This window comes from Pyxicephalus adspersus, chromosome 1 (genome assembly GCF_032062135.1).
Source record: "Pyxicephalus adspersus chromosome 1, UCB_Pads_2.0, whole genome shotgun sequence".
NCBI classification, from domain to species: Eukaryota; Metazoa; Chordata; class Amphibia; order Anura; family Pyxicephalidae; genus Pyxicephalus; species Pyxicephalus adspersus.
The window spans coordinates 129,407,446-129,421,823 of NC_092858.1; the positions used below are offsets into that span (position 1 = coordinate 129,407,446).

The following is a 14,378-nucleotide window of genomic DNA, read 5'->3' on the forward strand; positions in this document are numbered from 1 at the left end:
AATCCAATACAAAATGACAGTTTGAATTTACCAGTTATATACTTTGTAATTATTTGTATTATTTTGTATTGGATTGGATACAGGAGTTTGTATTAAATCCAATACAAAATGAATGAATGAGTTTCAATTTGAATTTCCCGCACACGCGCCGACGTCATCACGCATGCAGGGAGAAGCTGTCCGTTTTTTTTTTCTCCGCCGGACGGCTTCTCGTTTCAGAGATCATCCGGCGCTGGAAGAAGAAGGACGTGGACGATCAGCGGGACCAGGTAAGAAGCCGGCCGGCATCTTGTGTACCATTTCTGTGTGTCAAATGACATTTAATATAGATAAATGTAAAGTTTTGCACTTGGGGCTAACAACATGCATGCTTCATACTGTCCAGGGGGAATACAGTTAGGGGGAGTCAGAAATGGAAAAGGATCTGGGGTTCTGGTAGATCATAGACCTAATAACAGCATGCAATGCCAAGCAAAGTACTTTTCTTGTATTAAAAGGAATAGACTCCAGAGATAGAGACATAATCCTGCCCCTGTACAAAGCATTGGTCAGACCACATCTGGAATATGCAGTCCAGTTTTGGGCACCAGTTCACAAGAAGGTCATTGTTGAATTGGAGAGCGTGCAGAGAAGGGCAACTAAACTAATAAAAGGAGTGGCTGAGCTCAGCTATATGGAGAGATTAGCTGAACTGATTCTTCCTTGATAAAAGACATATAAGGGGGGATATGATCATCCTGTATAAATATATAAATGGTCCAAATAAAGAACTTTCTTCCCAATTATTTATTTTGAGATCATTACAAAAAACAAGAGGGCAATCTTTGCGTCTGGAGGAAAAGAAGTTTAAGCTCCGGATAAGGAAGAAATTCTTCACTGTTAAGGTCTGTGAAAATGTGGAATCGGCTCCCTCAGGAAGTAGTTTCAGCAACTACTATAGATTGCTTTATGAAAAAGCTGGATGTTTTTTCTCTAAGCACAGAATATAACTGGGTATTAGGGCTCTAAAGTAAAAATAACAGTGACTGTTGATCCAGGGAACATCTGATTGCCTCATGGAATAAGGAATTTTTTCCCCTGTTGAAGCAATTTGTACCAGGGTTTTTTTTTTTTGGTTTTGCCTTCCTCTGGATCAACTTTGTCAATAGGGTTTTTTATCGGGGATATGTTTATTTCCCTTGTGGTTGAACTTGATGGACATAAGTCTTTTTTCAACCTGACCAACTATCTAACTTTAAGGACTGATAAATACTTTCTGTGAAAAATATTTAAAACCAAAATCTTTTTTTTTTTTTAAATAAACTGTATTTAAAACAACTATAAAGTTCCTTTAAGTGGAAATAGATTTTATATGGTACCATATATATTATTTTTTCTATTTTTAATATTGTTTCTGACTAATTGTAGAGGATGGAGAATTGTACACTTTTGGGGAACCTGAAAATGGGAAGCTCGGTCTGCCTGTTGAAAAGCTGGACAAGCACAGACAACCTCAACGAGTTCTTGGAATATCGGGGAAGGTGAAGATGGTGTCATGTGGTGGTGGGCACACCATTGTAGTCACAGGTTTGTAACTTAATTCATTATTGGTTGATTGATAGACCTAAATAGGGCAGAAATGCAATGGTTTGTAAACTCAAACCATAAACTACACTGAAAAATATACCATTGAAAGTGTTTTCTTGCTAAACTCACCAGAAATCTCATAACTTTGTGTAGGGAACTAACTATACACAGCCTTTTCTGTACTAAAATTTTAAGCCCTTCCTATGTAACCAATGAGGACTAGAGAACACCTCTCCTGTGCTATAGAGATGAAAAGGGAAAGATGGTCTAATAGTACTTTAAGATAAAGTTCCATTTTGAGCCATGTAAGTGTAATTATAATAACCAATACAGTCAAATTCAATTGTAACATTCCTAATGTCTTAAAACATTTTGGGATGTCAACCACACAGAAAATGTATTATTTTCAACAAGTCAGGTGAGACATTGATTTCTTTGTTAAAATAAACAGTAAAGCACAACTGTTGTGTGGCATTGTAAGGTAGAAACTAAATGCGGTGTATGTAATGAGTAAATAGGGCTGCTCCCACGTACATTACTGATAATTACACACAATGATACAAACTGATAAGATTATTGACTTCTCTCCTTTACATGTGTCTAAGCTACATGTAACTGTACATAAAGGAATAGACAAATGATTTCAATGTTAAGATTGCTAACAAAGAGCATCTACTGCAGAACAGAGGAGCATATTAAAGGAATCTGTTACATGTACAGTAAGTGGATAAACTCTAAATGCACTCTCCCTTTTATGTTAGGCTTTATATCAGTTGCTTAGGTTTGCACATGCCTGCAAGAGGGAGCTTTCACTCTTTCAGGTTTAAGTTTTATTCCATACTTATGTTACAAGGAATAGAATAAAACATGGGGGAAACAGAAAGCAATGCTGTGTCTAATAATTAATTTCAAGTTTTAATGTGAGAAATAAGTAGTGCAACATGTTAGAAAACTATAACTATTTAAATGAATCCTCGATAACAAATTATTTTATTTATGTTTGTTTAAATATAATTTGTTATGTGCAGTAGAAACAATGTTTTAGTTTGTCAAACTTCAAAGAGGTGGTCCATTCCTAATAGAGAATACAATAATAATTAGTATAGTAAAATAAAAGGCTAAATCTACCCACTGCTAATATTTCCGTATTCAGTATGTTGAATCATCCTTTGTTTCCTCTTCACTTGAAATACAAGAAATAATTGTTGGGAAGTGAAATGAGGTCAAATGACCTAAGGTTTCTGAAAAGGGGGTTGGGTCTTCTCTAAGACTCATCAAAGCTGGAATGTAACCTCCAAATCTAAATGATCAAAGTAGTGTTTATAAACACAATAACTGGTTTATACTGCTGTGTGTGTGTGTTTTATATAGTTCTAGAGGACTAGTTGCAGACTGCAGCAGTGCAAATCAATTATCGAAGAATCTTCAGCATTACATTATATTTGAAACCAAATACCCCAGGGGCATATACCAAATATACTCAAATATAAACTGATCCAGATAACAACTGGGGTACTTATTTTGACCTAAAAAATACAGGAAATGCTCCGACTCAAGTATAAACCCAGGACACAAAATGCCCCTTACTGCTAACTTTTAAAATGGTAATCAACCCAAATTCCAATAAAATTAAACTGAATAAATATATCTATGGTGCATTACTTTAAAAACTTTTGTTTAAAAGGGGCAAAAAAACGGGTATGAGTTCAGTTTATATATGTCTTTTTTCTCCTTATTTCTTACATTTTTTGATGTATTTTTGAGTTGGTGATGGTCACTTGCTCTAAAATGATCTTTTGAGCATTATTGTTGGCTACTATTAGATGGCGTTGTAGCCTTCATGTAAAGCATGTAACTTACTTTTTTTTTTATATTTTTTTTTTCTTCAACCAAGAGGATTTGTTACAGTCATTACCTGAGTTATTGTCTCCATCTATTGGTGTGACCTGAGTATAAAAACAAACCAAGATTCTTTTTCAGATTACATTTTGAGAAAAAATCTCAGTTTATACTTGAGTAGATACAGTAAATGCAAGACAGCAGTTTGGGCTTACTACAGCCCTTAGCTCAAACACAGATCTAATTGTAATCGCATGAAAACCACAGTTTACATCTCCAGAAACCAATGAATAAGTTACATCAATATAGTTAAACCTATATATATATATATATATATATATATATATATATAATATAAAGAACCACTGAGGACCACACTAATATGTGAAGCTTCAGTAGATCTGTTGTTGATTACTGATCATAAAAGTTTACTGTGTGTATTAATATTAATTCCAGATCTTGGAGTTTTAAACTGTTATTCTATTAGATGTTTATTTAACTTTGGAATGAAGCAAGCTCAAATATGTTGCCTTTCATTTCTGGCCTTGTTAATGGCAGAGGTGAAAAACGAATGGCTACACTGGCTCGAGCTGATAGAAAGGTAATAGTAACTCAACTACTTGTTACAACCAAGGTATGCAGAACAGCATCTTCAGATGCACAATATGTTGAACCTGCTACAGCAGGAGACCATATTAGGTGCCATTCCTGTCACCTAAGAACAGGCACCTGAGGCTAGAGTTCACATGAGCTCACCAAAATTGGACAAGAGAAAATTGGAAAGACCTCGTCTGGTCTGAGTCTTGAATTCTGCTGCAACATTTGAATGGTAGGGTCTGAACTTAGAATAAACAACAGGAAAGCATGGATCCATCTTGCCTTGTATCAAAGTTTGGGCTGGTATTGATAGTGTAATGGATTGGGAGATAAGCCCTTGCCACATTTTGGACCCCATAGTCCTTTCTGAGCATTATTTATATGCTACAGCCTACCATAGTATTTTTTCTGACCATGTCCATCCCATAACTCCAGCATGGCCATCTAATGATGGCTACTTCCAACAGGATAACACTTTATCACAAAGCTCAAATCGCCTCACGCTGGTTTCTTGAACATGACAATGGGTTCACTGGCTTCCACAATCACCAGATCGCAATGCAATAGAGCACTTTTGGGATATGGAGATTCGCATCATGTGTTTAGTCTTTATCCTATGATGACATAGACCATGAATCCCAATCCCTGAGAAATCATTTCAGCACATTGTTTAATCATTCCACAAAGAAGTACATCAGTTTTAAAGTCAAAAGTGTGTCCAACCTGGTACTAGACAGGTGTACTAAATAAAGTGTATAGATTTATGAATATTTTTCTGCAACTAGCTCTATTTTTTTTCTTCTCCCCTCTTTAGACAAAGGTGTCTATACATTTGGCCTTGGTCAATTTGGACAACTAGGACTCGGCACTTTTATTTTTGAAACGCCTACACCCAAAGCAGTGGAGGCTTTGAAGCCACATAGAGTTCGATATGTTGCTTGTGGGGAAAACCACACTGCCGTAATTACAGGTGGGTAAGCCATAATATGATGATGCAGATACTGTTTTTATGCTGTATTATATAACAAAGACTATCATTTGATGCAGTTATATATCTCTTCCAGGACTGTATTTAATTTGTATAGGGTTTTTTTTGCCTCTACAGCTGAGGTAAAATGCAAAAGGCTTTTCCACTTTAAATTTGGAATCCTGTTTAAGATGTATCTGTGTAGCAACATAATAGGGACTCTCCCCTTCCCCTTTCCCACAACACTTAATGAGCTGTAATAGCAGATTTCACAAAGAGCCCTTGCTGTCAGTGAAGACATATACAGTGTATTGTTTTTTTTTAACATAAACTAACACTCTAGAAGCAACACATACAGATAAATTCATCTAGTAGTACCACTAAAACATCAGCAGAACAGATTCCAATAATCTTAGTACTATACCTATATTATATGGAGATGCTATACTGCCATCCTTTATAGAAAATGTAGTGTTTTTTTTTTTGTTTTTTAAGGATTGTATATGAATATTCTGATTTTCAGACTGCAGGTGGAGCTCTCTTTTTGACATGTTTCCCAGGCTTTTCTACTTGATTTACTTTTTACAGTTGTGTTTAAGTTAAACAAATCATTCTTTTGCTCTGCATGAAGCCTGAAAAATATGCTTTGCTTTGTGTTCACCAGGGTATGACATCTGACCTGACTAGAGAAAAATAAAAAAAGAACCAGTTATTTTTGTTTAATGTATTGGCATGATAGGTTAGCATGATGTGTGGGAAATGGTTGATCATTACACGGTGGGGTAAGCTACTGACTTTTACTAATTTTATGCTAGGTAAAAAGCTGCAGATATTTCTACTCTCATTATAAATGTTTTCTTTTTCAGATAAGGGCCTTCTTTACACTTTTGGTGATGGACGATATGGCAAGCTTGGATTAGGAGAAGAGAATTTTACCAATCAGTTCTCACCTACATTGTGTATGAACTTTCTGAAGTTCAGCATTCAGTTGGTAAAAAAACAATTATATTTTTTTTTTTTAATATTGACTTGCATTTGCATTCCTAGTTTACCATTAAGCTGACCAAGAAAAAACATTAATTCCTACATAAAACATATGCATATTTTTTTATCAAATACAGAACACCAGATTTTCTTCCATTGTGTTTTTGTGGAACAATGGAAAAAGTGACTTGTCACAATATGACATATCAGAGGCTAATTACCCATCAGTATAACAGTAGAGAATTGTCTATCATAGTAACAATTTGCTCAAACTGTGTAGCAGGGAAATTTGCTATAGATTTGTGTCTGACAAGTATGTTTTTGCCAACATGTTTATTGATTTGTCATGTTGCCTTTTTGCTTTGAGCAGTTATGAGAACAGCATTAAATATAAAGCATCCCTTGGATTGTGTTTTTGGTACTTATCCAGAGATAAAATTCATGCTGCAGATCCATCTGTGCACATAATTTCCAAATCTATATCTCAAGGGGATGCTGCCTTGTAATGAGTCATGGTTCACATGTTAGGATACTTTCTCTGAAAAGCATTTTAGGATGTCTGTAAACAAACTGGGTACATTATCTGTATAACCATTTCCTTTTCATTATCGTTATAGGTGAATAGGCGTCCTCCTTTTGTACATCCTGATTCCAAATTCACAAATGAAACAAATCTGGGTTTTCATGTATGCCTACAAAATATTAGCAAGCGTTTAGGGAAAAAAGATTCAGCTTGTATAATATTGCTCTGTGATGGACAGCAAAATATTGTCCAATGTTGAATTTAAATTTTTTTGTGCCTAAGCAGTTTCCTGAAAATAAATGTTTTGCCTTAAATTCCTCCTGATAATTTTAGTGCACTTCCTAGTGTGTGAAATGCCTAATCACTCCTGTGTATAAAGCTTTATTGCTATATATCTGAGGTGTGAGATTTCACTACTGCCTTTGACTGCTATTCTTTCAAGATTTAGAGTGATATGTGCTTATGTCACTGCTGTGCTGCTCAAATTTCTTTTTCTTCAGCTTAGACATGAGTAAGCAAAACCCTGCCACTAAAAAGGTGGCAACTTCCACACAGACACACAGTGCAGAAACGGGCATAGTAAGTCAGTAATGGGGAAAAGATCAGCTGTCTTTTTGGCAAAGGTTTTAAAAATGGGTTCCTTTAGTCATCAGGAGAGGAAATGTGGTGTTAAATTTTTTTGGTGGGGATTTTTTAAAAACTGGACAGTGACTTTAACCCTTTTTCGTCTAAAACTAGAAGTTACACAGTAGTGGCTCTTCACATAAGTTTTTAAAATTATACAAAAAGTGTAAATCAACTGACATTCTTTGTAGAGATTTTTCTGCCAGGCTGCAAAAATTCTAGTCAAATAAGTGAATATTTTAGGTAAACTTCTCCTCTCCACCCTTTTCATTTAAAAGGTTCAGAATGGTTCATAAGGTTCAGAATGCCAGACTGCTTTGGCATGTTGTTCTCTGTAATAAAACAAACAAAAGCTTTTGGATGGTGTAAGCAGAAATGGCACTTGGCGTGAGGAATATAAATACTTGCCAGAAGGTTGTTGGTGATCTCTTTTCTAGGAAGCATTTATGCTTTGTATATTTCATAGTTTGTGAATTTGGATACTTCGCTTATTAAAAATGTATATATATTTCTTATACTTATTCATTATATCGGCATCCAGAATGAATTGATGTTACAATAAATATCCATCAAAACACTGACAGACATAGTGGAATAAAAGTTACTTTGTCTAATTACCCACTGCATGTTCAAAATATTAATTTCAGTGGAGGACAGACTCTGTTCAATGTATGCAAAGCCAAAACTTTTTCAGTTTTGAATGAAAAAAGGGGAAGGGTAAAAAAGCATTTTTAATTAATTTTTCTTTTTTTTTTCTTTGCAGATAGCGTGTGGTGGTTGTCATATGCTTGTCTTTGCTACACCAAGACCTAAAGAATCTGAATCTGTCATTGTTGATGAGCTGAAAGAAAATTATTTATTGGTAAATGGAGATGGTGACAGAACTATAACATTGCAAAGATCACCCTCTGCACGCGTTAGGCGAAGAGAAAAGGTATATTAATATTTGATTGATTTCAGATTTTTTACATATAATGAAATCTGAAATTACCTAACCTTTTTGACAAAAATATGTGAACACTTCAAAATTTTGAGTTTGCAAGTTTCCAGTAAAAGGTAATGGTAATCCAAAGATGTTTTCTTCTAATTTCCAACCCTTTTTCACAAAGCCCAGTTTATAAATAAACACATGGATTGATGAGTTTTGTGTGAGGGAACTTGAAAAGCCCGCACAGAGCTCCATCATCCTACCTTACCTCAAAACCTACCTTTCATGAGAGATTGGAATGTTGATTGTGAGGGGGTGGTATATAAATATTGATGATAATAATGCTAGCCTTACTGTCTGATATCAGTACCTGACCTCTCAAATGCTGTTGGTTAAATGGGTAAAACTCCAACAGGCACATGCCAAACCCTTGTGGAAAGGGTTTGCAAAAGGGGAGAATGATAAAACTGCAAAGAGGGATGGTGAGTATAGAAACTCCTTGTTATGCCTATAGTTTTAAAATTAGATGTTTAGCAAGAATTTGAAGATGTGATGATCAGCTATCCACAAACACTTTGCAATATAGTGTATTTGAAAAAGGCTAGAGCATTCCTAACCACACTGCCAATGCTTTCTTAACCTACAGCTGTGTCTTGTTCTTTGTAACATTTTCTACGATTGCCAATCAAAACTTTTGTCTTTTGGCTCCCTAAATTGCTTACCAACTAAAATTCCACATTGCTCCTTCCCGTGTTTTAGCATATTCACCAAGGTAAAATAAAACACTTTACATTATTATATTTACATCAATGCTTGTAGTACTCAGGTAAGAAATTCTATTTTGTAGGAGTTTTGCAGTAAACTAAAACTACAGGGAATTTCCTCATATTTTATTGATGAGTCTTCCAGCAAGTCAGCTTGTGAATTATGGCTTAATGACTTTTTGATTATACTGGGGCTTGTAAAAAGCAATCTTTTTCTCTAGGTAAATTGACTTTTGAATATTTGTAAAACCAGTTAGAACACCTGCTAATTACTCTTGTCACTCGCATATGGTGAAAGAAGAAATGAAAGAGCTATAAGTCATTTTTGCCTGGTATGTCAGTGATTTGAACATCCCTTAGAATAACCTGCTGTGATGAAAGAGTGTTAAATGATGAGAAGTATTCCATTTGTCTTTCCTTTTGAGAATGCCAGTGGTAAGCAATGGTAAAGTTGTCTTCAGAAAGGAAAATTTGGATTGCTGTAGTTCATCACACTGCTGTCATTATATTAAAGTTTAACTAAAGGCATATGTAAATGAATAAAAATGCAGATCTGATCGTTGGTAAATCGTTTTTTATTTAAGCAGTACCTAAATTTGACCTGATTTTATGTTTTAATAAGGAGCATGCTGATAGAAGAGAGCAGAGTGCCAGGGTTCTGATCTCATCAGTATGTTGCTTCTCCCTAAACTATGCAGTCACAGGCTGAGGGAGGCACAAATTCCATAAGTGTGCCATTACTGAACTCTATCCTTTGAGAATTGAGTTACATTGCTGTCATTCAGATGCTTTGATTTCAATACTGTCTGAACCCGAATAGGTATAAAGATAAATAGTTCAGACACTCATGTTACAACATGCTTGTTCCAGGAGGTGACTGATACTGCTGTAAGACACAGCAAAACCCTAATTTTTTTAAATAGGACTGCAATGACAGACTTGTCTACAGTCACTTTAACTGCACCTGAGAAAAATCAGGCTACCTGTCCTGTCAGACAAACTGTGAGCTGTGTAAACATAAGAACTAGATTTTGGGGCATTTAAAACGGCTCTAATATATGTACTTCACCTTTATATTTAGCTGTTTTCTTGAAGTTATCTTTATTTTTTTTTTTTAAATATGACAAAATGGTAAATTCTCTAGGACTCCAGGAAATGTGCTGCATTTCTATGTAACTTTATAATTTGTACTCCCTGTTTTTTTGCCAGAACTGCATATGTATAAATATGTTAGCACCAAAAAAGAGTACATTATTTCCTCAATCCCTTGCTCAATAGAAATGAGAATAGTTGTGGGTGGGTATGCTGCATTGCTCAGTCCTGTTCAACCTATATGTATTTAGTGGATAGATACTTTATGGAATGCATATATGAAGAAGAATGGGCGCTGCATTAAAGACGCTGCATTAAAATGTATGGGTATCACTCTTATGACTATGCGGCATGTATAACAACAGAGGCTGAATAGATAATTGTCAGTGTGTATAGTTATGTAAATGTAAATATTCTGTATTTAGCTGTTTTGGTAGACTGCTAAATAATACCAAGTAATATGTTTTTACTTTGTAAATCCATGCTATATAATAACAGCAATAGGGTTAATAATTACGTCTAACAGCATTTCTCTTTTGTGTTGATATATCTCCATGTCTCTGTACCTAAAGGTTTATTTTTTCTTTCTTTTTATTTAAGAAACAAATGCCTGATCAGATCTATGATTTGAGTCGTACATTACCACCATTAGGTGGCAATTTACTGGAATCTTCATTGCCTGTTCCTAGCAAAACTGTTCCACCAGGCCTTCTCAAAGTAAGACAAGCCAGTACTGAATCAAGTGCCAACGGCTCATCAACAGTCTCAAAATCTGGTAAGCCTTAATTTTATTTCAAAGTAGCTTTCTTTATTCTTGTTCCGAAACCCTGTTGTTTGGAAAAAGTGTAAAAAGTATCTCAAATTATAGAAAAACATACGTGACTTGTTGAAGACTGGTTCAAAGAATATTTCTGCTTTTGATGATTTTAATATTTTAAAGATGAACTCTGAGTTTAAAAAAAAAAGTGATGAGTAAGTTGATATTTTTACCTAATTATTCACTCCAACAGGCTTGCCCCTCTCTGTGTATCTTATCCCTTGAAGCCTTTTCCTTTGCTAGCCAATTGGTTGCAGCTTCCTGATGTAAATCTGTACAATGCAAAACCAACATCCCTGCATTGCAACTGAGTTTAGCTTTTTCTGATACTATTTGTTTTCCACCTTTAGGTCAGCCACAGCTTTTTTTGTACTCCACTTCACCTTATTTTAACATTATTCTAAGGTTTTCTACCTTAAAAATCAAAAGAAAAAAGACACCATGCTGGTCTCTTTGTCTTGCTCTACAATGAGTTGTAAAGAAATGTCACATGGAGGTTTCACTTCTGTAACACACATTAAACAGTAAACGTAAATGTTTAAACTCATGTGTCCAGCTTATCTCCCTGGGCAGTAAATGAAAATGCTTTGTGTTACATGTATTTGCTGTACAAATCACATTGCAACTCATAAGGAACTAGCCTTAATCCATTCCTTGATAATTCAATTCTGCCATAATCTTTAGTTCTCCTGTATAAGTGCATAATTCAGCACCCCAAATTAGTGGATACTGTAAGGTTTATTAAATCAGGTCCTTTGTGTCTTATGCAATGATCTTCAATGAAAATTAAGAGGCACACAGTTGGAAGGGGATAAAATTACAAAGCAGCACTGTTTTCAAGCAAAAACTAAAGGCAGAAGTTCATGGAGTAGACACAAGGTTGTGGACCACATTTAGGAAACTCTCACATTAAAATAATATACTACTGCCTGTATAAATTACATGTGCTGGAGGTTTCTAAACCTTTCTTTAAATACCTGCTTTTAGGTCCTAATCTTGGTCCACTTCGACAGACAAAACCCCAACACTTCAGTTTGCTGCTACTTGTAACATCCTATTAACCAGTTAGAATGTACAGAGTGCACAAAGGCTGATTATACTTAAGCATTATCAGAAAGTCAGAATGACTGGGGATTTACCTCCAGCAATGGGGGTTTTAAAGGCTGTAGCAGGGATGAGGAAGCATCTCTAGGTGGCCTGTATGTTATACTTATGCAACTTTTTTTTTTTTTTTTTTTTTTTTTTAAATAAGTAAAGTGTAATTGCAAATACATTTTGGAAACTTTTATGAAATTGTGGTTGTTTTACTTTAACAGATTTTTTTTTTTTCATTTTTCTTCTTACACAAAGGTGGAAAAAGTCATAAGGACTTGGTAAGAAGTTTTTCTGCAGATGATGACTCTGATAATGTGAGCCGGAAGAGTTTTGGGGCTACAACAGATATTTTAAATGTGGTAAGTTTGCTAAAAATGACTGCTGACACAAAGGTTTAAATTTTGCCAATAGTATAAAACTAATGTATGTTTGTGGTTTTTACTCATTAGGACTTAGGGTAGGTACACATGTCAGACTATTCTCATCCAATAATCGCCTTAGGGCTGATATCTGACAGGAATCTGGTGTGTGTACAGCGCTCAACCTTCGTCATTCATGGCTCTGTCCTGGTGGATTAACAAACAATCGTAATAAAAGTGAAGGGGAGAGAGTGCACCAGGGTGTCGTTCCGTCATTCTCTCCCTTCCCTTTCCATATAGCAGAATGACGCTGGTTCATGCATCATTCAGTCTTTTGTCGTTGGAAAGGATTGTGAAAGATCTCTAATGACAGTTATTGCACATGTGTTCGCAGCCTTAGTGACTGTAGGTTATGTTATTATCATTATCATCATGTATTTATGTAGCCCAAACATATAGATCATTTGACAGTTCATAGTCATGTTACTAAAGCTGCGTACACACTTCCAATTTTTATCGTTCAAAATGAACGACGAACGAACGACGAACGATCGATTGGGATAAAAACGTTCGTAAAAAAAGTAACCAACGACGCCGTCGAACGAGGAAAGTCGTTGGAAATGAACGACCGGACCAGCGGATCGGATTGGACGACGATCGTTGACCATCGTTCGTGTGTACGATCGTTCATTGATCGTCCATGGTCTGAGCATGCGTGATGAACGAACGTTCCTGTGGTGCACGTAACTTCCTGTATCGTTCAAACGATCGCATCTATTGTGTGTACAATATCTACGAACGATCGTGTCGTTATCTGTATGTACAGGATCGGTGCTATACGATCGTTCGCAGATATCGTGCAGGATCTGTTCGTCGTTCGTTTACCAACGATAATAATTGGAAGTGTGTACGTAGCTTAACTGTCCTTCAGAGCATACAGTCCTTTGACCCTACCAAAGTCTAATGTCTCTCTTATTTGGGAGAAAACTTAGTCAAGATTTAAACCTGGGACCCTACTTTATGCAATGCTTGAATGCTGGCTGAGCCAGTGTGTTTATTTATTCCCTTTTATTTTCATGATAGTTTAGCCTTGACCCTTTTAGAATCCTCCTTGTAAGTATTACTGAATATGTTTTGAAAGAAAAATGTAATGCAAATTATTATTAAGCTTTTCATGATGATGTAATACATTAGTACACTCTCTTTCTGGATTAGCGTAACATGTTGTGTATTAGACCACAGGCCATGTATTTTTAGCCGGTTCATCAGGTAGTGGCATTGTATCTTATGCAAGGTAGGCAACATGCTTTAGTTTATACTATTTTACTTTGGACTAATCTATAATAGGGGGCACATTTTAAACATTTTCATGTGCTAGGATATTGCCCTTGGCCAAAAACTATCCCTCTTTGATATACATTTTCCAATCATATGTTTATATTTGTTTCTTGGAATTACTTTCTCATACCTTTTTTATGTTAAATGAAAAGTTAAGCATTCATCTTGTGTTTATTTTTAGACCCATGCCATAAGCACAACACATGGTAGCCGTAGTTTCTCTCCGGTTCAGAAAAGAAAGGTAGGTGACATTCTCTTATTTGTGTTTAGGATTAGAAAATTAATAAATAATACAAGTTGTAACATACCTCCTACTGTTGTTTTCAGCTTCATATCATAGGTCTTACCTTTCAATTGTTTTTTAAACTCAACTATCTATAAGGGCTTTCAGCCTTTGCCCTTTTTTAGGGCAATATTAGATTTGGTTTTGAAGGCTGCACGCTGCTCATCCAAATATTCTATACAGGCTTTGGAGCCACTGCGGCTTAGAGTTTTAAAAAAAACCTTCTTTTCAAATTTTACAGCCTTGCAAGTGGTATCCTGCAAATACTCGAACACCCCCAAGCACCCCCAAGCTTAATTCAAAGGTGAAGCATGTTTTGCAAACTCCATTGCTACAAACATAAATGGACTGACTGTCCGTTGATTTTCTCTTGCTTACTCTCCTTTATCAATCTACGAAGTGTTTATTAAAAGGCAAAGATATCAAAAAATGTTTTGTATTTTAAAAACCACTTTCTTAGATGCATATGGTTTTTAATTTTTACATGAAGATAGAATTTTGAAAGAAACACCACCAATTCTGCTCCTCTTCTTCCTCTGTTTTCTGTATATAATCCCCATAATCTCACCACATGGTTGTCTCTTCATCCCCCACCCTATTTC

The 14,378-nt window shown here is 35.5% G+C and overlaps 1 protein-coding gene across 1 annotated transcript in view; it reads left to right on the forward strand.

The window, feature by feature from the left end:
* Positions 1 to 14,378, forward strand: part of RPGR (retinitis pigmentosa GTPase regulator) — a 52,597-nt gene that overhangs the window by 22,812 nt on the left and 15,407 nt on the right. Inside the window, 7 exon segments of the mRNA XM_072414457.1 lie at positions 1,408 to 1,566; positions 4,817 to 4,972; positions 5,836 to 5,960; positions 7,864 to 8,034; positions 10,485 to 10,659; positions 12,052 to 12,155; positions 13,675 to 13,734. Of these exon segments, the coding sequence (XP_072270558.1) occupies positions 1,408 to 1,566; positions 4,817 to 4,972; positions 5,836 to 5,960; positions 7,864 to 8,034; positions 10,485 to 10,659; positions 12,052 to 12,155; positions 13,675 to 13,734 (950 nt within the window).